This window comes from Bos mutus, chromosome 5 (assembly GCF_027580195.1).
Source record: "Bos mutus isolate GX-2022 chromosome 5, NWIPB_WYAK_1.1, whole genome shotgun sequence".
In the NCBI taxonomy this organism is placed as follows: Eukaryota; Metazoa; Chordata; class Mammalia; order Artiodactyla; family Bovidae; genus Bos; species Bos mutus.
Window position 1 is genome coordinate 35,520,975 of NC_091621.1, and position 24,105 is coordinate 35,545,079.

The 24,105-nt window shown below is 40.9% G+C and overlaps 1 protein-coding gene across 5 annotated transcripts in view; it reads right to left on the reverse strand.

Moving 5' to 3' along the window:
• The window catches only part of ADAMTS20 (ADAM metallopeptidase with thrombospondin type 1 motif 20), a 218,601-nt gene extending 200,996 nt beyond the window's left edge, over positions 1 to 17,605 (reverse strand). For all 5 annotated transcript variants that reach the window (XM_070370646.1, XM_070370645.1, XM_070370643.1 and 2 more), the window contains exons 1-2: positions 17,155 to 17,605; positions 16,216 to 16,577 (exon numbers count right to left, since the gene is read on the reverse strand). In XM_070370646.1, coding sequence (XP_070226747.1) covers positions 16,216 to 16,577; positions 17,155 to 17,245 — 453 coding nt within the window. In that variant the 5' untranslated portion in view covers positions 17,246 to 17,605. The remainder of the gene's footprint in view (positions 1 to 16,215; positions 16,578 to 17,154) is intronic.
• Between the last annotated feature and the right edge of the window lie 6,500 nt (positions 17,606 to 24,105).

Consider the following 24,105-nt stretch of genomic DNA (forward strand, 5'->3'; position numbering starts at 1 on the left):
TTTTTTTCTCTAATATTTTTAAGTTACAATAGTTTAGAGACTTGGCTGAGATTAGCATGATTTCTTTCAATGTTAAAAATTTAAATGTTCAGGCATTCTTGGTAACATAATGTGCAAATATATTAGGAATACACATTTTAAAGGCTTAATATAAAGGAAATTTCATCAGATATATAGCCATTCTATAGAGTAGAAAAGATATATAGATATCTTTTCTTAGTATATTATATGTATGCTTCTTAGTATATTATATTCTAGCATATTTCATTCATTCTAACAGTGCTTTTTTTCAAACACAACTACAAATCACTTATTTTCAACGCATACCAGAATTCTAGCTTTCTTTGCCTTCCCAGAAAAATAATTAACTATACTTAGAAGTAACAGACTAGTTTTGAAACCTGAGTAAAGGGACCCATAATGAAAAATCACTTTCTGCCTATTTTAAAAAGCATGCTGAGGAGGGAAAATGTGATAGCATCCTGGTAAAAGATACAAATAGACATGAGGAGGCTTGTTACTCATCCCAAAAATGTTTTGAATAATGTCACATTTTTCCCAAGCAATGCTGAAAATATCCATATCTTGGAAACTTTTTTATATTCAGTGGTAATGTTCAAATAAACCCACACACAGGTCCAACTTTCATTCTCATATGAAAGGTGAATATGGTTGTATCAAGTCCATTAATACCTCCTGGAGTCATGCAGCTGCTGCTGCTGCTGCTGCGGCTAAGTCACTTCAGTCGTGTCCGACTCTGTGCGACCCCATAGATGGCGGCCCATCAGGCTCCCCCATCCCTGGCATTCTCCAGGCAAGAACACTGGAGTGGGTTGCCATTTCCTTCTCCAATGCATGAAAGTGAAAAGTGAAAGTGAAGTCGCTGAGTCTTGTCCGACTCTTAGCGACCCCAGGGACTGTGGCCCACCAGGCTCCTCTGTCCATGAAATTCTCCAGGCAAGAATACTGGAGTGGGGTGCCATTCCCTTCTCCAGGGGATCTTCCCAACCCAGGGATTGAACCCAGTCTCCTGCATTGCGGGCTGTTTCCTTACCAACTGGGCCACTAGGAAAGACCCTATAATACTACCCTGCTAATAATAATACTTTTATAACTCAAAAGTCTTTTCTTCAACAAAATTTCATGTTTTAAAAGAATTAGTTCAAGAAAAAAATAATTGTCCTCAAAGGGGTTTACCTGTATTTATCAGTGAAAGAAGTATTTTGCTTCCAACAATTTTCCTATAAACCACTCCACTGCAGAGGACTTTCTGCACAAATAATAAAAATATTAGAGCTTTGCCTAAAGGCTCCTAATGAAGCACTTATTTTTTTTTTTAACTTGGAAAGGAACCTGGTAAGGCATTGGAACAGGTGGCTCATAGAATTATATTTAGAGCATGCCATATTTTTAGCAACTGCCTCTGTACAGAGAGTCACTGCAACTTGATTCATGAGAAATGCCAATCAAATTCCAAACTCTTCCTTTTGATGACTATTAAAAGCAGAATAATTAGCTTTCACTTGAGCAAGGGGTTCCAAATTTCTTGAAGCAATAATCTGCTACTTGCCACACTGTTTTGAAAGGCAGTAAGTGATTATACAGTAAGTTCTAATTTGCTCTCATAGGCTAAAATTATATGTTTAGAGGATTTTCATACAATTGTTTTTTCAAAATGTTTCTATTTCACTATTGTGACATTCATTCATGCATACTTTTTTCTAATAACATGGCAAGCACATGTACTGTGGCCACAAACAATAATGTATTCTCAGATTTTATTAAAGGGTAAAAAACAAGCACAAAATATAAACCATTTGGACTCTTTTCCCAAAAACTTACAGCTAATCACATTAACATTGGCAACTACAGAACTACTTCAAATTGCAGTACTATTGAACAAGACAATTAGAGCCAATATTGAGAATATATTTTAGTAACAAATACCTCCCAACTATTAATAAAATCAGATTTTTATTTAAGGATTGAAACACTGGTAATTAATATCATGAAGTCAAAATGTTTAGTTTCTCAATCTTTAATTATTAAGTCATATGAAAATCACTTTGACACTATTTGTAATAAGGAAGTCTGAATCCTCGCTTTGCACTCATGGAATCTTGTGCAAGCCACTTCATATCTCAAACCTCATTTCCACAACTTATAAAACAAACAAATAATTCTATCTATCTAACCTCCTTAGAAAGGCAGTGTCTGTTAAAATGATGTCACTGGGCTTTCCAGGTGGCACTAGAGGTAAAGAACCACCTGTCAATGCAAGAGATGTAAGAGACGTGGGTTTGATCCCTGGGTCTCAGGAAGATCCCCTGGAAGAGGGCATGACAACCCACTCCAGTATTCTTCCCTGGAGAATCCCATGGACAGAAGAGCCTGGAGGGCTACAGGCCATAGGGTCACAAAGAGTCAGACACGACTGAAGAAACTTAGCACGGTCCAGCACCTAACTTCCTTAGAAAGGCAAAGTGTGTGTTAAAATAATGTCAATAACTGTTTTGAAAGTCAGTACATTTTGACACAGGATGGAAAAGTCTCCACTAAAACCACAAATGTTACAGCCACTATTTTTTATTCTAAATAAAGTATAAGTGTTATGTAATAAAAGATGATAAAGATTAACTCTGAGTTTTATCTTTATTTTAGGGCACTCTACTCAATGCAAAAGGACTTTTCCCCTGACAGCTCCTCATTATTACACTAATAATCATGCCGAGGAAATGGTGTATTATACACAAGCACACACTGAATGAATGAACAGATGATAGGAAGAACATGTAACTGGCCCCAGGAGCCTAAAGCAGGAGATTCACTGCAAAGTTTTTGAAAAGATGGGTCCTCTCTCCTCTGGTTCAGTTCAGTTCAGTTCAGTTGCTCAGTCATGTCAGACTCTTTGCAACCCTATGAACTGCAGCACACCAGGACTCCCTGTCCATCACCAACTCACAGAGCCTACCCAAACTCATGTCCATTAATTCGGTGATGCCATCAAATCATCTCATCCTCTGTCATCTCCTTTTCCTCCTACCCTCAATCTTTCCCAGCATCAGGGTCTTTTTATATGAGTCAGCTCTTTGCATCAGGTGGCCAAAGCACTGGAGATTTTGCTTCAATATCAGTCCGTCCAATGAACACTTAGGACTGATCTCCTTTAGGATGGACTGGTTGGATCTCCTTGCAGTCCAAGGGACTCTCAAGTCTTCTCAAACACCAAAGTTCAAAAGCATCAATTCTTTAGTGCTCAGCTTTCTTTATAAGTCCAACTCTCATATCCATACATGACCACTGGAAAAACCATAGCCTTGACTAGACCTACCCCTGTCAGCAAAGTAATGTCTGCTTTTTAATATGCATCTAGGTTGGTCATAACTTTCCTTCCAAGGAGTAAGTGTCTTTTAATTTCATGGCTGTAAACACCATCTGCAGTGATTTTGGAGCCCAGAAAAATAAAGGCAGCCACTTGTATCCACTGTTTCCCCATCTATTTGCCATGAAGTGTTCTGCTTTATTGACTATGCCAAAGCCTTTGACTGTGTGGATCACAATAAACTGTGGGAAATTCTTCAAGAGATGGGAATACCAGACCACCTGATCTGCCTCTTGAGAAATTTATATGCAGGTCAGGAAGCAACAGTTAGAACTGGACATGGAACAACAGACTGCTTCCAAATAGGAAAAGGAGTTCGTCAAGGCTGTATATTGTCACCCTGCTTATTAAACTTATATGCAGAGTACATCATGAGAAACGCTGGACTGGAAGAAACACAAGCTGGAATCAAGATTGCTGGGAGAAATATCAATCACCTCAGATATGCAGATGACACCACCCTTATGGCAGAAAGTGAAGAGGAACTCAAAAGCCTCTTGATGAAAGTGAAAGTGGAGAGTGAAAAAGTTGGCCTAAAGCTCAACATTCAGAAAACGAAGATCATGGCATCCGGTCCCATCACTTCATGGGAAATAGATGGGGAAACAGTGGAAACAGTGTCAGACTTTATTTTTCTGGGCTCCAAAATCACTACAGATGGTGACCGCAGCCATGAAATTAAAAGACGCTTACTCCTTGGAAGGAAAGTTATGACCAACCTAGATAGCATTTTCAAAAGCAGAGACATTACTTTGCCAACAAAGGTCCGTCTAGTCAAGGCTATGGTTTTTCCTGTGGTCATGTATGGATGTGAGAGTTGGACTGTGAAGAAAGCTGAGTGCCAAAGAATTGATGCTTTTGAACTGTGGTGTTGGACAAGACTCTTGAGAGTCCCTTGGACTGCAAGGAGATCCAACCAGTCCATTTTGAAGGAGATCAGCCCTGGGATTTCTTTGGAAGGAATGATGCTAAAGCTGAAACTCCAGTACTTTGGCCACCTCATGCGAAGAGCTGACTCATTGGAAAAGACTCTGATGCTGGGAGGGATTGGGGGCAGGAGGAGAAGGGGACGACAGAGGATGAGATGGCTGGATGGCATCACTGACTCGATGGATGTGAGTCTGGGTGAACTCCGGGAGTTGGTGATGGACAGGGAGGCCTGGAGTGCTGCAATTCATGGGGTCGCAAAGAGTTGGACACGACTGAGCGACTGATCTGATCTGATCTGATCTGATGGGACCAGATGCCGTGATCTTTGTTTTCTGAATGTTGAGCTTTAAGCCAACTTTTTTACTCTCCTCTTTCAATTTCATCAAGAGGCTTTTGAGTTCCTCTTCACTTTCTGCCATAAGGGTGGTGTCATCTGCATATCTGAGGTTATTGATATTTCTCCCTGCAATCTTGATTCCAGCTTGTGCTTCATCCAGCCCAGCGTTTCTCATGATGCACTCTGCATATAAGTTAAAACAGGGTGACAATATACAGCCTTGACATACTCCTTTTCCTGTTTGGAACCAGTCTGTTGTTCCATGTCCAGTTCTAACTGTTGCTTCCTGACCTGTAAACAGGTTTCTCAAGAGGCAGGTCAGGTGGTCTGGTACTCCCATCTCTTTCAGAATTTTCCACAGTTCATTGTGATCCACACAGTCAAAGGCTTTGGCTTTCTCAAAGCCAAAAAGTCAAAGGCTTTGTCAATAAAGCAGAAATAGATGTTTTTATGGAACTCTCTTGCTTTTTTGATGATCCAGCGGATGTTGGCAATTTGATCTCTGGTTCCTCTGCCTTTTCTAAAACCAGCTTGAACATCTGGAGGTTCACAGTTCACATATTGCTGAAGCCTGGCTTGGAGAATTTTGAGCATTACTTTACTAGCGTGTGAGATTAGTGCAATTGTGTGGTAGTTTGAGTATTCTTTGGCATTGCCTTTCTTAGGGATTGGAATGAAAACTGACCTTTTCCAGTCCTGTGACCACTGCAGAGTTTTCCAAATTAGCTGACATATTGAGTGCAGCACTTTCACAGCATTATCTTTTAGGATTTGAAATAGTTCAACTGGAATTCCATCACCGCCACTAGCTTTGTTCATAGTGATGCTTCCTAAGGCCCACTTGACTTCACATTCCAGGATGTCTGGCTCTAGGTCAGTGATCACACCGTCGTGATTAACTGGGTCATTAAAATCTTTTTTGTACAGTTCTATGTATTCTTGCCACCTCTTCTTAAAATCTTCTGCTTCTGTGAGGTCCATACCATTTCTGTCCTTTATTGAGCCCATCTTTGCATGAAATGTTCCCTTGGTATTTCTAATTTTCTTGAAGAGATCTCTAGTCTTTCCCAATCTATTGTTTTCCTCTATTTCTTTGCATTGATTGCCGAGGAAGGCTTTCTTATCTCTTCTTGCTATTCTTTGGAACTCTGCATTCAAATGCGTATATCTTTCCTTTTCTCCTTTGCTTTTCACTTCTCTTCTTTCACAGCTATTCGTAAGGCCTCCTCAGATAGCCATTTTGCTTTTTTGCATTTCTTTTTCTTGGGGATGGTCTTGATCCCTGTCTCCTGTACAATGTCACAAACCTCTGTCCATAGTTCATCAGGCACTCTGTCTATCAGATCTAGTCCCTTAAATCCATTTCTCACTTCCATTCTATAATCATAAGGGATTTGATTTAGATCATACCTGAATGGTTTAGTGGTTTTCCCCACTTTCTTCAATTTAAGTCTGAATTTGGCAATAAGGAATTCATGATCTGAGCCACAGTCCACTCCCAGTCTTGTTTTTGCTGACTGTATAGAGCTTCTCCATCTTTGGCTGCAAAGAATATAATCAGTCTGATTTCAGTGTTGGCCATCTGGTGATGTTCATGTATAGAGTCTTCTTTTGTGTTGTTGGAATAGGGTATTTTCTATGACCCATGCGTTCTCTTGGCAAAACTCTGTTAGCCTTTGCCCTGCTTCATTCTGTACTCCAAGGCCAAATTTGCCTGTTACTCCAGGTGTTTCTTGACTTCCTACTTTTGCATTCCAGTCCCCTGTAATGAAAGGAAATCTTTTTTGGGTTTTAGTTCTAAAAGGTCTTGTAGGTCTTCATAGAACCATTCAACTTCAGCTTCTTCAGTGTTACTGGTTGGGGCATAGACTTGGATTACCATGATATTGAATGGTTTGCCTTGGAAATGAACAGAGATCATTCTTTCGTTTTTCAGATAGCATCCAAATACTGCATTTCGGACTCTTTTGTTGACTATGATGGCTACTCCATTTCTTCTAAGGGACTCCTGCCAACAGTGGTAGATATAATGGTCATCTGAGTTAAATTCACCCATTACAGTCCATTTTAGTTCACTGATTCTTAGAATGTCGACGTTCAGTCTTGCCATCTCCTATTTGACCACTTCCAGTTTGCCTTGATTCATGGACCTGACATTCCAGGTTCCTATGCAATATTGCTCTTTACAGCATTGGACCTTGCTTCTATCACCAGTCACATCCACAACTGGGTGTTGTTTTTGCTTTGGCTCCATCCCTTCATTCTTTCTGAAGTTATTTCTGCACTGATCTCCAGTAGCATATTGGGCACGTATCGACCTGGAGAGTTCATCTTTTAGTGTCCTATCTTTTTGCCTTTTCATACTGTTCATGGGGTTCTCAAGGCAATAATACTGAAGTGGTTTGCCATTCCTTTCTCCAGTGGACCACATTCTGTCAGACCTCTCCACCATGACCCGTCTGTCTTGGGTGGCCCCACACTGTTGGCCTACTTTCATTGAGTTAGACGAGGCTCTGGTCCATGTGATCAGATTGGCTAGTTTTCCGGTAACATTCTTTATTCCCCACTCCACAGGACAACTCCAGATCTCCAGTGTGAACATGAGAGGAAACACTGCTGATACTCACCAAAAAAGACAATGCTCTCACCACGTCCTGACCCATAAGGATTAAGAATATAAAACAGACTGTGGATCCATCTACCTAAGATTCATGCAGCCAAATGACTCAGCTATATAAACAGTGTCCCAGAGACATCACTAACAAGGAGTAAATTCTGTAACATTTCTTTTTCCTGGAGGAACTGAGATGTGTTTGAAGTCATGTGGACTCACTAGAAGTGGAGAGAACTGTCAAAGAAATGGCCATATTCTTGTGGAGTCTGGGTAGTGGTCCTCAGAAAAGTCTCTCCCAACCTCTTACTAAAATATCTGTGAAGACATAAGGCCTAAAGCCATTATAACAAATTATAAATTTAAAACAATAAGAAATGACTAAGAACTACTCCATAGATGTATAATGAAAAAATGCTCATGATCTAGTGTCAAAACATTATAAAGCAGTATTCCTTAACAAAGATTTATATGTAAGTATTATGTATATAAAATAGCTAGAAGGACACATATCATAAACCTGCCAGACCATCTGTCATATTTACAGCATATATTTTCCTAGTTTCACTTTAAATTTTCAATTATTTACAATTATTCTGACATATGGTACTCTTCAATTATTAAGCAAATAGCATCTTTATCACTCGTTATGTCTCCCTTTACATTTTTCTCTAATGATTATAATATACAGGAAGTTTATTCTGTCAATACTTTAATACAGTTGGAATTTGGTTTACCAAAGATGAGAATTCAATATTTTGCTTCTCTTCATAGAAGAGTCTTGGAATTCACGGATTTAATGTAAATGCCTTTCAGCTTTGGTAACTGTCAGAGGAAACTAATTTGAAACAATTACCAAAACTTGACTTCCCATCAGAAGTCAACTGGGTTTTCGAGATTACATTTTCCAAGATACATAAGCCTAGACTAAAGAAGCCCTGGACACTTTCATTGTAGAATAATCTACAGACCCTCAGAACTACCCCAACATTCTGTAGGAAGTTAAAATTTGAATTACAGCCATGCTGTATATTGGGTTGGGGGTGGTGCAGATAATTTACCTTTTAATTCAGTAATAGCTAAACCACAAGGAGCCACATCTGAACTTTATGGCGAAGACTGTGCATTACCCAGAGATCCTGCACATGAGCAGAAACAGTGCCCCTGAAGGCTTGTCTCCTTATATACAATATAAATATGTTTGAAGTGTAAGAAGAGAAAAGCAAAGGTATACTTGGTGAACAGAAAAAGAGCCTACAGTGAAAAGTGTTGTTGATCACCAGAATGTACTGTCCTTTCTTCCTCATGGGCATAGCACCGTCCCTCATTTTCTAACCCCTGGCATCTAGGCAGAGCCAGGCAACAAGTTTTCATCAACAAAATGTAGATAGAAGTGGTGTGTGTCACCTTTGGACTGAGGGAGTCAAGAGGTTAGGTATGCCTTTCCAATTCTGTTACTATGGTAATAAAGCATTTATGTAACTCATGAATATTTTTAATTAATAGATTTACTGCTGTTGTAATAAGGACAGGACTGTATGTCATATATAACAGTGGCTGGTACATAAGAACTGATAAGGATCAGTTGAAAAGAATGATTTATTTCTTCCTCTAAATATTAGTATGAAACGGACAGCTTAATTAACATTATTTTATGGGAAATAGCAGTTACAAGATAAACAGAAATACAGCCACAAGTAACAAAGGTTCAGTGTAAGCCCATATAAGTGTTAGTCTTTCAGTCAAGCCTGACTCTTTGTGACCCCGTGGACTGCAACCCATCAGGCTCCTCTGTCCATGGGATTTTCCAGGCAAAGATACTGGAGTGGTTTGCCATTTCCTTCTCTAAGCCATATAAATGAAGTAATAAATGGAAGACAACTAACTTGGACATCTGAAAAATATTCAATCTATATGAAAAAAAATTTAAATATGTCCAAGTATTTCAACTAAAATTGATAAAATAATTTTCTTGCACTGAATTCCAGAAAAGAGTTAACCTAATTACCTGGAACATATACATAAAAGTTGCTTTAGATCACTCATTCAAGTACTGAACATTTCTATATGCTATACTGGGTACTAAAGTAAACAGGACTATCATTCTCTTACTTAAAATCTATAAATGACAGTAACGTGGACAAATGACCACAATTCCATATATGATGTATATAAAGTCTGGTGGTGGAATGAAGGTAGGCCTGGTCAGTTCTTCCTAGAGAAGATCAGAAAGAAAGAAAAGAAGGCTCAGGATGGCTCTAGTAAGATGAGTAGAAGTTTTAGGAAAAGGACATTCTAGACAAAGAGAAGAGTAAATATGAACTCAAATCCTTCTGAAGATTAAAATATATCTGTGGTAAAATCAAACAAATATTTCTAGAATAAGTATCTCTTTCTTGCCACCTCCTCCTGGTATTGACTTTCTTGGTTAATGGCTACAGGATCACTCAGTCATTTAAGTCATTAGTCATTAGAACCATATTTTGACTGCTCTTCTGGTCCAAAATTCTAATAGGTCCCCTACAAGGCTGCGTAACTTCAGCACCATTGACATTTTGGTATGCTTCATTGTTCTGGGCATCGTGGGATGTTTGGCAACATATCTGGCCTCTACGCACTGGATGCCACTATCTTGCCCTGGCCCCTGCACAGCTGTGACACCAAAAGTTTCCCCGGACACTGCCAGTGTTCTCTAGGGGACAAAACTGCCCCAATTGAGAAACACTGTTCTCCATGTGCTGCCCACAGGGACCCACTCCTCTTGCCACTGGAACCACATCACTTCCAGCGGCTCCCCTCCCCTACCCGTACAGGGGTCGTCCTTCCACAACGGTGGTCTTCTCAGCGCCTCCTCTGCCCCTGCACAACGTGCATAAGGGGAGACCACTCCTAACACATCGGACTCATATACCACCTACAGTTTAAGCCCTCACTCTCTCATAATACATTTCAAGCCTTAATCTGAACTTAACCTTAATTTTCTCCCTTACTCCACAAGCCACTCTACGCTTCAGCACCTGAGACCCACAAGAAGCCCTTGAATTTTCACATCCCCAAGTGGTTAATCATCCCTCAAAGTCCAGCTGAGAAGCCTCCTACAGCCTAGGTGTCATAACACTCTTACTTGCAGCCTTCTCAAAGTTCACCCAGCACTTCTTGTACTCCTCCGTTAACAGCATTTAACAGACTGTTTCATTGAATGGATATGTGTATGCGTGTGTGTGTGTGTGTGCCTGACGTCACTGTGTGGTGGCCCTGAGAAGGCTGAGCATAATTAGCTAAGGACTCCCACAGTAGGCTTTGAAATCCATCGTGCTCGTGCCCCAGCAGTATCTCCCATGCACCACTCAGTCAGTAACCAAGTGTGGCCTGGCTATGAAGAGGAAACTTTCTCTCAGGAGGCAAGGGATTCCTCTGAAGGACAAACAGTTTTGAGGGGGAGTTTTGCGGAACCTTGCTTAGACTGCCCTGCAGCCTGGGGTACTTCTACCCAACACTGTCATCCTCTCTGCACCGGTTTCAGACTCCACTGCTCTCTCCTTTTCTCTAACACAGACACTTCCCTAAATAAACTCTTTGCACAGTTAACCCCACCTTGCCATCTGAGGACCTAGGCTAACACTACAGTGTTAAAGGCGGAGGCATAAGAAAGTCTCCCTAGTGTTGTTTATTTAACTGAGTATGGGAATAAATAAAAGGGGTCCTTGTGAATTTTACCAACAAAAAATACAGACTAGCATGTGTAATGATCGAAGGCTATAGGACTTCTGAGCAAATAGAAAGTTTAGAAAATAAAAGTTTTACAAGAAGACAAAAAAACAGTAAAGACACTATTGATGGTTTCCATGCAGTTATTTCCTGTCTGAACAAGGAGTTACTAGAGCACCTCAATAATCAGTCATCAGAGGGCATTAGTGTCTGACATGCTGCAGAATGGTTCACATGAGAAACTTCAAAAAAGTGCACACAGACACTGCAAGCTACTCCGTGAGAATACTGTAAAAGCCAGATGCAACGTCTGGTTTTATGACATCTGGAAACTGTTTCTTTCAACCAAAAAGACTGCATTGCTTCAAATCCCACCAAGAAACAGTGAAGTTAATTGTCTAGGCAGTCGGATTAGTCCCTGAGGGCCTTTGGAAGAAGGGAACCCACCAGGTAATGTAAGAGAGCTGAGAGACAGGGGTTGTCGGGAATGTCTCTGTACAATTTACACATGCCATCCTGACAAGGATATGCCCCCAATATTATATCTTATGGAATACTGACCTCTACTTTGGCAACTGTCTATCAACATTATGAGAAGATAGATAATATGACCATAAAAAAAAGTCTGTAGTTGAATCTAGGGGTATTAAGGCCTGATAACTATATAGTCTGTGACTTTATCAATGAACTAAAAACAGAGTTTGATTAGCCATTATATTGCTTATAGGTAACTTTATGATTTGGCTGTATTTTCATATCTACTATAGATTTTAGAAACATAAAAATAATCAGAAATGTTTGAGCATGTGATAAATACTTAGAAAGAAAAATTACAGGGAAGGGAAGGTTAGAAAAGCAAAAGTTATACCCACATGAAACAAAGAAAATTTCTGGCAGACTCATAGCCCCTTCTGGTTCTTAAGACACTTAAAGTGTCTTAAAACACTTAAGAAAACTAAACAATACAAGTTATGGTTCAGTGGTTTAGTGAAAGAGAAAAACATGTAAAACCTAAGACTTCCAGAAGTAGGGAAAATATAGCTGAATAGAAATTAAAAGAAAGCTTTAGTTCATATATCTGAGTTGCAACACTAGCAACTAAAAGGAATCAATAAATATGTTGCGGTGTCAATTTTTTTAAAGGCTGTATGCTCAGAGATGTTTGGAAAATAGTAATTCGTTTTTTATTCCCTTCCTCTGAAAGTCAAGTTCCTCAGCAGCCACCAGAGAAAGGAAGGACAGATGCTACTTCAAGTGAGAAGATGGAAGGGGAACAAGTCAAGTGAATGAGACATGAAAGGAGAACTTAGTGGATTCCAGGAAGAAAAGAAGGATGGGTGCAAAGGAAACAGGTGGAAGGAGGTGTGTGCACTGACTCTTTCACTGGGGGTTAAGGTCTGGAAGCAGAAGGCGAGTTAGATGGTCTAGGGGGACTGCCAAGATAAGTGCTTCAGCGTGCTACGCAGGATTCAGGGAAGGGATTTCTCTCTGCAAGGCCCTCTCACACACACACACTGAACTAAGAGGCAGGGCAGAGTCTGGCAAGGGGAAGAATCAAGTCCCCATGCCCTGGAGGGTCTCAGAATCTTAGTGGGGTCTGGAAGATTACCAATGGCATCACCAAACCACCTTACATGGGGACAGCACTGCACAGGAGTTAAGTGACCCTGTGTCGAGGGCTGCACAATGCATCGGGCAGACAAGAAATCAAACAGGTGTTGCAGCCAGAACTCAGAGGGACACACAGCACTAGAGAGAACCCAGGAGGGAATGAGTCAGTGAAATCCAACTGAACAAAGAAAAGCCATCAGGCTCAGAATACAGCTGCTGGTGCCAGAAAAATGCAGAGAGACCAAGGTACAAAAGACACTGGAGGCCAGAGGAACTGGAGGACAATATGATTTCCCCACCCTCCTCTCAAGCAATACAAAGGCCTCAGAACACTTTATGGCCCTGTATGAGGTCATTTTCATCAATGGTCAACATTTGCCTGAATCCAGCAATGTTCAAGATAATGAACATTAACGGAAAAAAGAAAAATTAGGAAGTCTCACACTCATTCAAGATATTTGGGAAAACCATTTAACTAAGTACAACATCTACTCATGATTAAAAGCAAAACTAAAAGCAAGGAGCAACCAGAAAAAGAGAACCTCAGTAAGACTTGCTCTAAATATCCTTCAGTAAATCTCAAATTTAGCTATTAATAGACTGACAGAGATCAAAGCTGGATCATTACAGCAGCACATATACAAAGTCACAAAGATGATCTGAGAAACAAGCAGGAGCAGGGCTGTAGATGAGCATTAGTGACAACCTGGGCATTGCATCAAGGTGGATCTGCAAAAACTCAGCTGGTTCAGGTTGTGGGTAATGCAACTTTATCTGGATCTAAAGACTAATCTGAGATTAAAAAAAGAAATCTGCTGTTACAACAAACGGACTCTAAAGCCTACCAGAAATTCTGCCACCTGATGGAACTATTATTCTAAAGAGTGCTAAGGAGAGAGTCGAAGTAGAAATAAAACAATCATAAAGTGAAAGCTGCTCAGGCGTCATGTCTGACTCTTTGTTACGCCATGGGCTATACAGTGTGTGGAATTCTCCAGGCCAGAATATTGGAGTGGGTAGCCTTTCCATTCTCCAGGGGATCTTCCCAACCCAGGGACTGAACCTCAGTCTCTCACATTGCAGGTGGATTCTATACCAGCTGAGCCACAAGGGAAGCCCAAAATAATAGCTAATATCTGCTCTAGTACTAATATCATAAGTGAAAAAAATCAAAGAAATGTCACTAATCTCATTAGTGATTCAGACTTATAATTGGTCCTCATCACACTTCTAAAAGAATTTTAGATCCTGGTACCTCTAGTTATTTGCTGTGTTACTGGAAATTTTCTATCTCTGCCATGACTGATGTCTTCAACACAGACTTACACATACAAAGAAAGTGAGATAAAGCTGAGTTACATAGGTATGAAAAATATGTTTTTAAATGTTAAATCAAATTAAACTCTGATAATATCAATAAGTCTATCAAAAGCAAAGTACATACATAAATCAAATTAATAACGCAGGATAAATAGACAACTATATCCAAATTGATGAAGTGATAGGAAAGGATGAACTTATGTTAAGACTTAAAAACATTTTCAAAAAGGAGATGCTGAAAAATAATTTGAACTACACCAACATTATGAATCAACATGAGCAGAAACATCATTCCTAACAACGTTTCCCATCTGGACTTTTTTCCATGCCTTAAATACTAAATCAAGAAAACATATTGACCGTGGCAAATTTGTGGTAGTAAATCTAGAATTGTCCAGACAAACTAAACATTTTGAAAGTTTCTAGAAAAGAGAATATTTTTCTTTCCTTTTATGTGTAGATGACTGTGTAAATATTAGCATGTTTCTGCCATTCTGATGTTGAACTTTTATATTTATCTATAGCAGGAAAGAAAATTGTCCAAGGCATTCCTTGTATGTATAAATCAAAATAATATTTTTTATATATATATAAATATATTGATATATATACGTAATATCTTGATATATATATACTAAGATAATAGCAGGGAAAAGAACAAAGAGACATTCCAAATCTACTTAGTAATGACCAATACTCACACCCAGAAAGACATCTTACATCAGTTACCCTGGAAGGAAGTATTATATTTTGCCTAGAGGGAACTGTTATCAATTTTCTACTTCATCAAAAAGTAAATAATGTTGATGTTCTGAAACTCTTCTAAATTTTGACCAACGAAAGCCAGAATACTTGGAGAGAATCCTGTAGCCAAATTATTAGTGTCCTCTTCTTGAACACTAACTTACATGAAGTAAGTTCATGTATGTTTTAACATTAAGCATTCATAACTACAGGTTCTGTGAACTTGGATAGAAACGTGTTACATCTTTATTTTCCCTAACCTCTGATACCTAACATTCCCTTCAATTATGATTGCAGGTAAAACTACAGTCATTGTGACTTTGTTAGCAACAAAAGAATAGTTGTGCATTCGTGCTCAGTTGCTTCAGACGTGTCTGACCCTTTGTAACCCCATGGACTATAGTCCTCCAGGCTCCTCTGTCCATGGATTCTCCAGGCAAGAATACTGGAGTGGGTTGCCATGCCCTTCTCCAGGGAATCTTTCCAACCCAAGGATCGAACCCTCATCTCCTGTGTCTCTTGTACTGGAGGTGGAATCTTTACCACTGAGCCACCAGGGAAGCCCCAAAATAGCTACTTCAACACTAACATAATGCAATATGAAACCATCTGGATTATTTATTCTCATTACCACCACAAAAGTATATAAGTAGTCTTCTCCCCAACAGTTATTATTTCATGCATTAATAAAGAAGGAAGTATTATGACATCACAAATTATATACTTATAACATTTTGATTATTGTTAGTATTTAAAAGAAAGCCAATTAAAGAACATGTATGCTATTTTGCACGGTAAAATTATGCTGACAGGAGGTCCTGAGTTTCCCTAGAATGCTGAAAAAGTTGATGGGGAAAAAAAAAAGAAGGTTTAGAACCTCTGTTTTAGAAGGAGAAAAACAAATGAAACACAGAATCCTTTATTTCCTCTCTCTACAATGAGATTTTTACAAAATCCACATCTTTTACTCTTGTCACTCTGATAATCATTTCTCATTTGCTGGCACCAGATCTTTGTAGATGCTCTACATTTTTAAGTGAACATTTTAAACAGACACATTCAACCTTTTCCCTATCCTGTAATTCACAGATTAACGATTATCCCCACACTAGCCAAAAAAAAAAAACTCTTTTCAAACCCTATATTCATTCTATTTTTCTTCTATCACTCTTCATTCGAAGAACATATTTAAGTAAATTCAGAGGTGTTGGCCTCAACAGAGTCTAGCATGGATGTGTAAGTGAAAGAGCCTGCCCTCCTGCTGGAAACCGCACTTCACGAAAGGGCAAAGAGCCCTGCCTGCCTCCCCAACTAGCTCAGCATCTGACACTTTTTCTCACAGCTTTGCAAAAGAGGGTCAGTTTTGCCCAGCAGGGAGGGACAGGCTGATCCTCTACACCCCTCTCCCCCTGCAGGAAGGAGTGGCCTCTGGCTTGGATTCGTCTAGGTGTTAACCCCTCTGGTGGCGCACTCTGATCGCTTGGGTCCCCCAACCGCGCACTCAGGAAAAGCCAATACCCGGCTTACTGAACTGGATCCCAAGAAAACGCTAAGGGACCGAAGGGAGCTTACCAAGCCTCCACAGAGGCTGAAGACGGCTGTGTGATCCTCGCGAGCATTGACCTGGCCGCGGTAGAAGCAGTGGCGTAGGTCTGGGGGCGCCGCGCTGCGCTCCTCCGCCGGGTGCGCAGAAGTGCCTAAGTGCACCTCGGTGTATCCCGCAGCCAGGAAGGCCGCGTCGGCGCTCAGGTTCAGCTGGAAGAGCTGCCCGTAGGCGCGGATTCGGTAGTGGGTTCTGAACGGTGTGGGCTCCAGAGTCTCCGAGCTGCGCTTCCTCCGGCTGAAGTGGTGGCTCTGTGGGAATACTTCGCCGAACTCATTGACCCGCGCGGGGGTCACCACTTCGTAGGAGGCCAGTGTCCTCACTAAGGCTTCTGCAATCACAGCGATACGGCCATTGAGCCCCACCCGTTTCCAACTTCCCAGCCTCGAACTCCATCAACCAGACTTCCTTTCCAAAGGGCCGAGGCCCCAGGTCCCCATATTCCCGGCCGGGCGCGACAAATGGACACACGCTGGCCAGCGCGCGCGCATACACACACGTGCGCTCTGTGAGTGTGCCTGCCTGCTTTCCCACACCCCCGATTCTCTCCACCCTCCCCAAGCAGGGACTCTGACATTCAGGGTCCTCAGCAGCCACCTCCTTCCCGAGTCCCTCTTCTCCTCCCTGTGGCCGCCAACTCGTGCCCGCTGGCGCCCTCGCCATCCTGCCCCTCGCGCCCCCGCCGCGTGGTCCCCGAAGGGAGACGTGGTCCCTGCGCGCGCGATTCCTAGAAACCCAGCATAGCCGCAACCTCCGGGGATGCTTCGGGCTGACGGATCCCGGAGTCCCGAGAGCCCCGGCAGGGCTACGGTCCCCGAAAGGACAGAGTCGCTCCCCCGCCTCCGTCCTCCCACCCCCTCTGGCCCGCGCCCCACCTCGCTCCTGAAGTCGCCCCGCGGTGACCTTACCCTGCCTGGGGTGGAAGTGAACTTCCCAAGACCTGGTGATGAAGAGCGAGAGCTGGTAGAGCAGCCCCGTCAGCCACTTGACCACCCGCATGGTTCCACAGTGGGGATCCCGACCGGGGAGGCCAACTCGAGCCGCCCGCCGCCCCGCCGGCTTCCCAGCGCTCCGCTGCCTTTCCTGCCTCTCGCCTGTCGCTCTCCGCGCCAGCCGCCGCGGCGACTCAGCAGCCTCCGGAGCAGCAGCCTCGGCCCCCGGCCGGCCCGTCGCGCCACACTGCCAGTCTTCGCTCCCTGAGCCGCTGCTTCATCTCACTGCAGCCCCGCAGCCCCCGGCTCGCTCTCGGCAGCCTCGCTTCGCTTTCTGCGCCCGCACCGCCCTCAGAAGCCCTCTACACCAGTCCAGCCCAGCGCGAGGAAGCAAGCCGACCTAGCAGGAACGGTGCCAAGATAGCCACCCCGGGCCGGGCTAGCGCGGGGGAGAGCCCGCCCCCAGGGGCCGCGCCGGGCCAATCAGCGGGAGGCGCGGCCTGGGCTCGCCCTCCAGCAAGCGTCCCGCCCCCAGCTCCCAACCGCACGCCGAGTGCGGTCCCTGAGGGCTCCCGCTGTGGGCGTGCAGCGTGGTGAGTCGCCCGAGGCCCAATTGGACACCATCCAGGTACCCGTAAAACCTAGGACTCAAGTTGAGCGGCCGAGGTCCAGATAGGGGATGGGTATGTGAGGTTTTAGTTCTTACAATGAAATGGCAAGCATCAGATGAAAAGTTTCTGTTATTTATGCTTCATCGTAATGTTTGGTTTCTCAAACAAGATAAACGACAGCGGGAAAATCTTATAGGCAGAGGATGCTACCAATGATGCTTAATGGCCAGGGCTCATTTGCAGGGCCCCTTGTGCACCCGAGGAGTTGTTGAGAGTTTCAGTACTAGAGTGGAAAGCAAAGGTGCAATCAACAAACTTCTGGGGGAGAATTTCTGACAATCACCTAAAGAAATTCAACAACAACAAAAAAGAAGGGCAGTCTCCAAAGTTAGTCATCGTATTTTTTTTCATTTCAATGTTCATTTTTTTGTACCTAATTTTGCATAAAGGGCCTCGCCAAATTATGTAAATATCAGCAACCACAAAATTTGGATCTACCCCTGTCTGTGGGCCATTGTTTTTAGGAGACTTTCTGCGGGTAGTTTCACAGTATTCATATGACCTTTGTTTATAATACCCAAATAGCCCCATGTATTCACAGTTATCTTCCTCAGCATTTATTGTAGCTCTGAACCCAGTTGTGTCATCTTGTGGTTTGTTAAGCTGGAGAAAGCTCAGTGGCAGCAAAAAGTGTCATCATTTCAGAACTCCTTTCTCATTACCCAAATCCACCTGTTTAATTTACAGATTCCATATTGCTCCTCTCAATAACCAATATGAAAAAAAAAAAGAGGAAGTGGTCAGATATTCTCCAAATCCAACTAAGGGAGAGAAAAAGTATGAGTATAAAAAAGAAAGGAATTAGATGAATAAATCTTCACAATCGTAAAGAAATACACTCTCAATTTAGTCCCTGGCTGTTCTTTCTCCTCTGAGCTCTCAACAATGAAAATACTGTTCACTCTGAGTTGACCTCTCATAACAAGCCTCTGTTTCATGCCCTTGGTCCATCTGTTCACCACAAATGTGGAAGTCTTGTCCAAGGAAGATTTTCTTACTTTTGCCAAGGAAATTACCCAGCTTGATAGTGGTAATTCTTCCACAATCCATCCCCTTCTCTTGTGAGAACAATCTCTTGTGAGAGCAATCTACCCCTTGCTCACAAGTGTCATTTTTTATTCATCACAGAATTACAGACTTCTCATAGTGTTTTTCTAAATTAATCCTACTGTTACTCTAAACAAAGCAAAAATGGACTTGACCCACAACTATTTGGTGGTTACCTTCAGTATACTGTAATTTAGAGTCATTCCGATTGCCCTGCAGCTCTGAATGCATCGTTACCTTAGGAGCCATGCCTGTGTGTGCATGCTAAATCACTTCAGTCGTATGACTCTGTGCAACCCTATGGACTATAGCCCACCAGGTTCCTCCGTCCATGGGATTCTCCAAGAAAGGATACTGGAGTGGATTGTCAGGCCCTCTGCCAGGGAGTCTTTCCAACCCTGGGATCAAATCTGCATCTCTTACATCTCCTGCATTGGCAGGCAGATTCTTTACCACTAGTGCCACCTGGGAAGCCCAGGTGTGCCTGCTGCTACTGCTACTAAGTCGCTTCAGTCGTGTCCGAATCTGTGAGACCCCAGAGACGGCAGCCCACCAGGCTCCCCCGTCCCTTCCTACCTTCATACAAATAACAGAAAATAGAACTGCACCTGTTTAACTGACTATGACTGCCGACTGCAGGCAAAATAGATATTTCATTTTCATCACAGAATGTTTGTCATTCAAAGTAGTATTTGCAGTGGAGCATTTGATTTTTTTTGATCTGCTTTAACTTTTTGGAAACAATGTCCTAGGAACAAGACTGTTTTTTCTTGTTTTAAAGAAGCAGGAAGATGTACAGGATATGTATTTTATGTCATTATAATCTGCACAGTGTTTAGTAAAGAGCATTATTTCTTTCCTTTTATAATAGATAAATGTTACACAATATCTAAGTAGCTGACTGGATTTCTAAAAACCCTGAGACCAGAGTTTTTTTCATTATTCCAGACTAGAACTGTTGTGATGAATATCACAACATTTACTTATCTCTCTTTATTATCTTGCATTGTTTATCTCTCTTCCTTTTTCCTTTCCTACCGGTGAACATGTCATGAATAAACTAATCTATGCCATCTAAATCAAACATTTCTCCACATGGACAATTATAGCTACCACTTACGGAATTCCTTTGACATACCAAGCACTATACAAGGGACTTTAGAAAGGTTACTTTATTTATTTATGCATTTCCTCCCATGAGACTTAGAAAAATTAGGTAATTCAACCCAGATCACATACCAGGTTAGACTCAAATCTCTTTGGTTTCAAAATCCGTACTTTTTAAGAGAAGACTGTATTCTTCATGCTAGCTCAAATCTCATGCAGCACAGTCATAACCAGCAACAACTTGGAAAACAAAGCCATAATTATATCAAATGTATTGTTTGATTTGTAATGCCAACAATTATCATTATAAATACAAGCTATGTTATGATATTGGCACAGTGTGGAAGAAGTAATTCCAATCTTTCAAAGCAAGGATATATGTGCACTATACTCAAGATAGACCTTGCTTTATCATCTGAATTTGACCATGACCAGCTGTGTAAAGTTCAAGAACATATTCAAACTCTATAAGCCTACTCTTTATCAACTGTAAAATAGAGGCAATGATAGTTATCTCAGGCAATCGTTAAGGTGACTGAAAGAGGTAACGTATTTGGCATAATACTGAACAAAATATGTGCTTAATGTATGTTCATGCTGACTATGATTTTTATCATGTTACAATAGGACACTGAGCATTCATACCAAAAGAAACAACTTAATGAATACAGGCCACTTTTCTAGTATTAATAGGTAGGATTTAGGTTTATCATTCTTCACTGTTTACCTAAAACTGGAGGGTTTTCTGAGATGCAAGACTTTCAATGTGAAAACGGGATGTGCTGAGCAAACTGGGATGAATGGTCACTCAGGTCCAAGGTTCTCAACAAGGGCACCACTGACTTTTGGGGCTGGGTGAGTCTTTGTTAGAGAGTTGCCGCCCTGTACATTTTAGAATGTTTATCAATATCCTTGCCCTCTATGCATTCAATGCCAGGAGTACCTCACTCCTGTTGTGCCAACCCCAAATATTTCTAGACATTGTCAAATGTGCCCCCAGGGAAACAAACTGGCCCCAGTTGAGAACCACTGACCTAACAGGGGGAGAGAGTTGGAAAATGGTAAATGCACAGAAAATGGGTTTGCCAAGAGACCCTCATAGTTTCTGTTTAATTTTTAATTATAAATGACCAATTGTTTAGTAGAAACTCTTTATATGTTGTAGCAGATCTGGAAATTTTTCATTATTATAGTTAAAATAGTACAAGCTGTGGCCATTGAATTAATAACTTTTAACCCTTGTTATTTCCAGTATTCATATACAGGTATATAGAAAAAAACCAAGCTCCACTTCCCAAGGATTTATTACACTATGTTCTAATTGTCTATTTACTTTTCTGAAAACAAAACTAGATTATAAGCATCACGTGAAGAAGAACTATAAACAGACTGAGGAAGTATCCTCCATTACCAAATGCAGTGTAAGTACCAATATTAAAATTTCTATAACCTAGGAGAATTAGGGAAAATTATCAGCCAATCTTACAAAAGACTGGTTCCAAATAGGGAAAGGAGGATGTCAAGGCTGTATATTATCACCCTGCTTATTTAACTTATATGCAAAATATGTCATGAGAAACACTGGGATGAATCACAAGCTGGAATTAAGATTACGGGGAGAAATATCAATAACCTCAGATACGCAGATGACACCACCCTTATGGCAGAAAGTGAAGAAGAACTAAAGAGCCTCTTGATGAAAGTGAAAGAGGAGAGTGAAAAAATTGGCTTGAAACTCAACATTCAGAAAACTAAGATCATGGCATCTGGTCCTATCACTTTATTGCAAATAGATGGGAAAACAGTGGACATAGTGACAGATTTATTTTGGGGGGCTCCAAAATCACTGCAGATGGTGACTGTAGCCATGAAATTAAAAGACTCTTACTCCTTTGAAGAAGTTATGACCAACCAAGACAGCATATTAAAAAACTGAGATATTATTTTGCCAACAAAGGTCCATCTAGTCAAGGCTATGGTTTTTCCAGTAGTCATGTATGGATGTGAGAGTTGAACTTATAAAGCTGAGCACAGAAGAATTGATGCTTTTGAACTGTGGTGTTGGAGAAGACTCTTGAGAATCCCTTGGACTGCAAGGAGATCCAAACAGTCCATCCTAAAGGAAATCAGTCCTAAATATTCATTGGAAGGACTGATGCTGAAGCTGAAACTCCAATACTTTGACCACCTGATGCGAAGAGCTGACTCATTTGAAAAGACCCTGATGCTGGGAAAGATTGAAGGTGGGAGGAGAAGGGAACGACAGTGGATGAGATGGTTGGATGGCATCACCAACTCAATGGACATGAGTTTCAGTAAACTCCAGGAGTTGGTGATGTACAGGGAGGCCTGGCGTGCTGCAGTCCATGGAGGCCCAAAGAGTCAGACACAACTAAGCAAGTGAGCTGAACTGAACTGATCAGCCAATCTTATCATCTTTCTTTTAATTATGATATTTATGCCATATATACTTAATATAATTAATGTTTACATTCAACTCTATTATCCTGCTATTTGTTTCCTATTTTCTTCTTTTTTTTCTGGGAATAGTAGTCTCAGTTGAGGTTTTTTTTTCTTTCTCTTTCAGTCCATTGGGTCACGAAGAGTTGGACACAACTGAGCGACTTCACTTTCACTTTCATAATTTAAAGATTTTGACCTATTGTCTTCTTCCTTGAGTGTTTTGCCAATAAAGGTATGTCATCCTTATCCTCTGTATATGGGGTATCTTTGTAATGACTGTTTTTATGATTTTCTCTCTTGATCACTATTGTTGTGTGAATTGCTTATGGTGTACCCTGAGGCGATTTTTTTCATGTGTCTTGTTTTTGGAGTTCATTGAATTTGGGGGACTGCAAGTTTATCATTTTCATCAAATGCACTAACTTGGGAGCCATTATTTTTTCAAAATTTTTTTTAATTTTTACTTTTTCTCCTTTAAAGGTTCTAATTATACATATATGAAATTTAATGAAATTGTCTTATAGCTCTTTAAGGCTCAGTTCTTTAAATACTATTTCTTCCTTTCTGTGTTTCATTTTGGTTTATTATTTTTGCTGTCTTCAAATTCACTTGTCTTTTCTTCTGCAGTGTCTAATTTGACAGTAATCCTATCCAATGTATCTTTTGTCTCGCAAGCTATAGTTTAGAACTTTAGCTTGGGTCTTTTTTGTAGTTTACATGCCTCTACTCAACTTTTTGAACATACGGAATGCAGTTGCAATCATTCTTTTGATGTCTGTTTTTAACATATGAACAAAATTCTTAGTCCAGTTTTGACTAATTGATTTTTTTCCTCAGTATTGGTCATACTTTCCTGCACCTTTGAGTACTTGATAATTTTTGATTGGATGTGAATATTACATCTGGGAATATTGTGAATATTACCTTTTGGGGTGCTACATGTGTTTGTATTCCTATAAATCTTCCTGAGCTTTGTTCTGGGATGCAGTTAGATCCCTTCTGATTCTACTTTTAAAATGCATTAAGCAACAGTGAAGCAGTGCTCAATATAGGGATAATTATTCCCCTTATGTATTATTATAATAATAATTATTTAGAGGCAAGACCTGTCTGTGTGCATGAATGCTTATGAATGGAAAGGTTTTGCAGTCTGGTTAGTGGGAACAGACACTATTTCTAATCCTATAAGAGCCAAGGGCACTATTACTTCTGATTCTTTTGGATGGTTCTTTCCTTATTCTTGTAGAATGTCTCACATGCATATGCACTGTTTTTAAAGACTGGCATAGTTCATATTCTTCAATTATGGTGGAAAAGTCAACTTAAAAGATGAACATTGCTGCATAAATTTGGATAGTTCACCTTCTTCTGGAAATTCTTTTAAAAAACAAAGGATAATGGTAACTCCAAGGTTATAGAACAATTACCATAAACAAAGAAATAAAGGAAAGAAATAAATGAAATATTCACAAAGGAGAAAGAAGGCTTGGCAGGCACAGATATCAAGTAATATGAGGGGAAAATACACTTTCTTAAGATGAGTATTTGCCCTGTTTTTTGAAAATTATAGACCTTGTGTGAAACATCAGAAGTTGAGTATGTGAACAGGTTCATTAGCAGGAGTTCTCCTAGACCATGT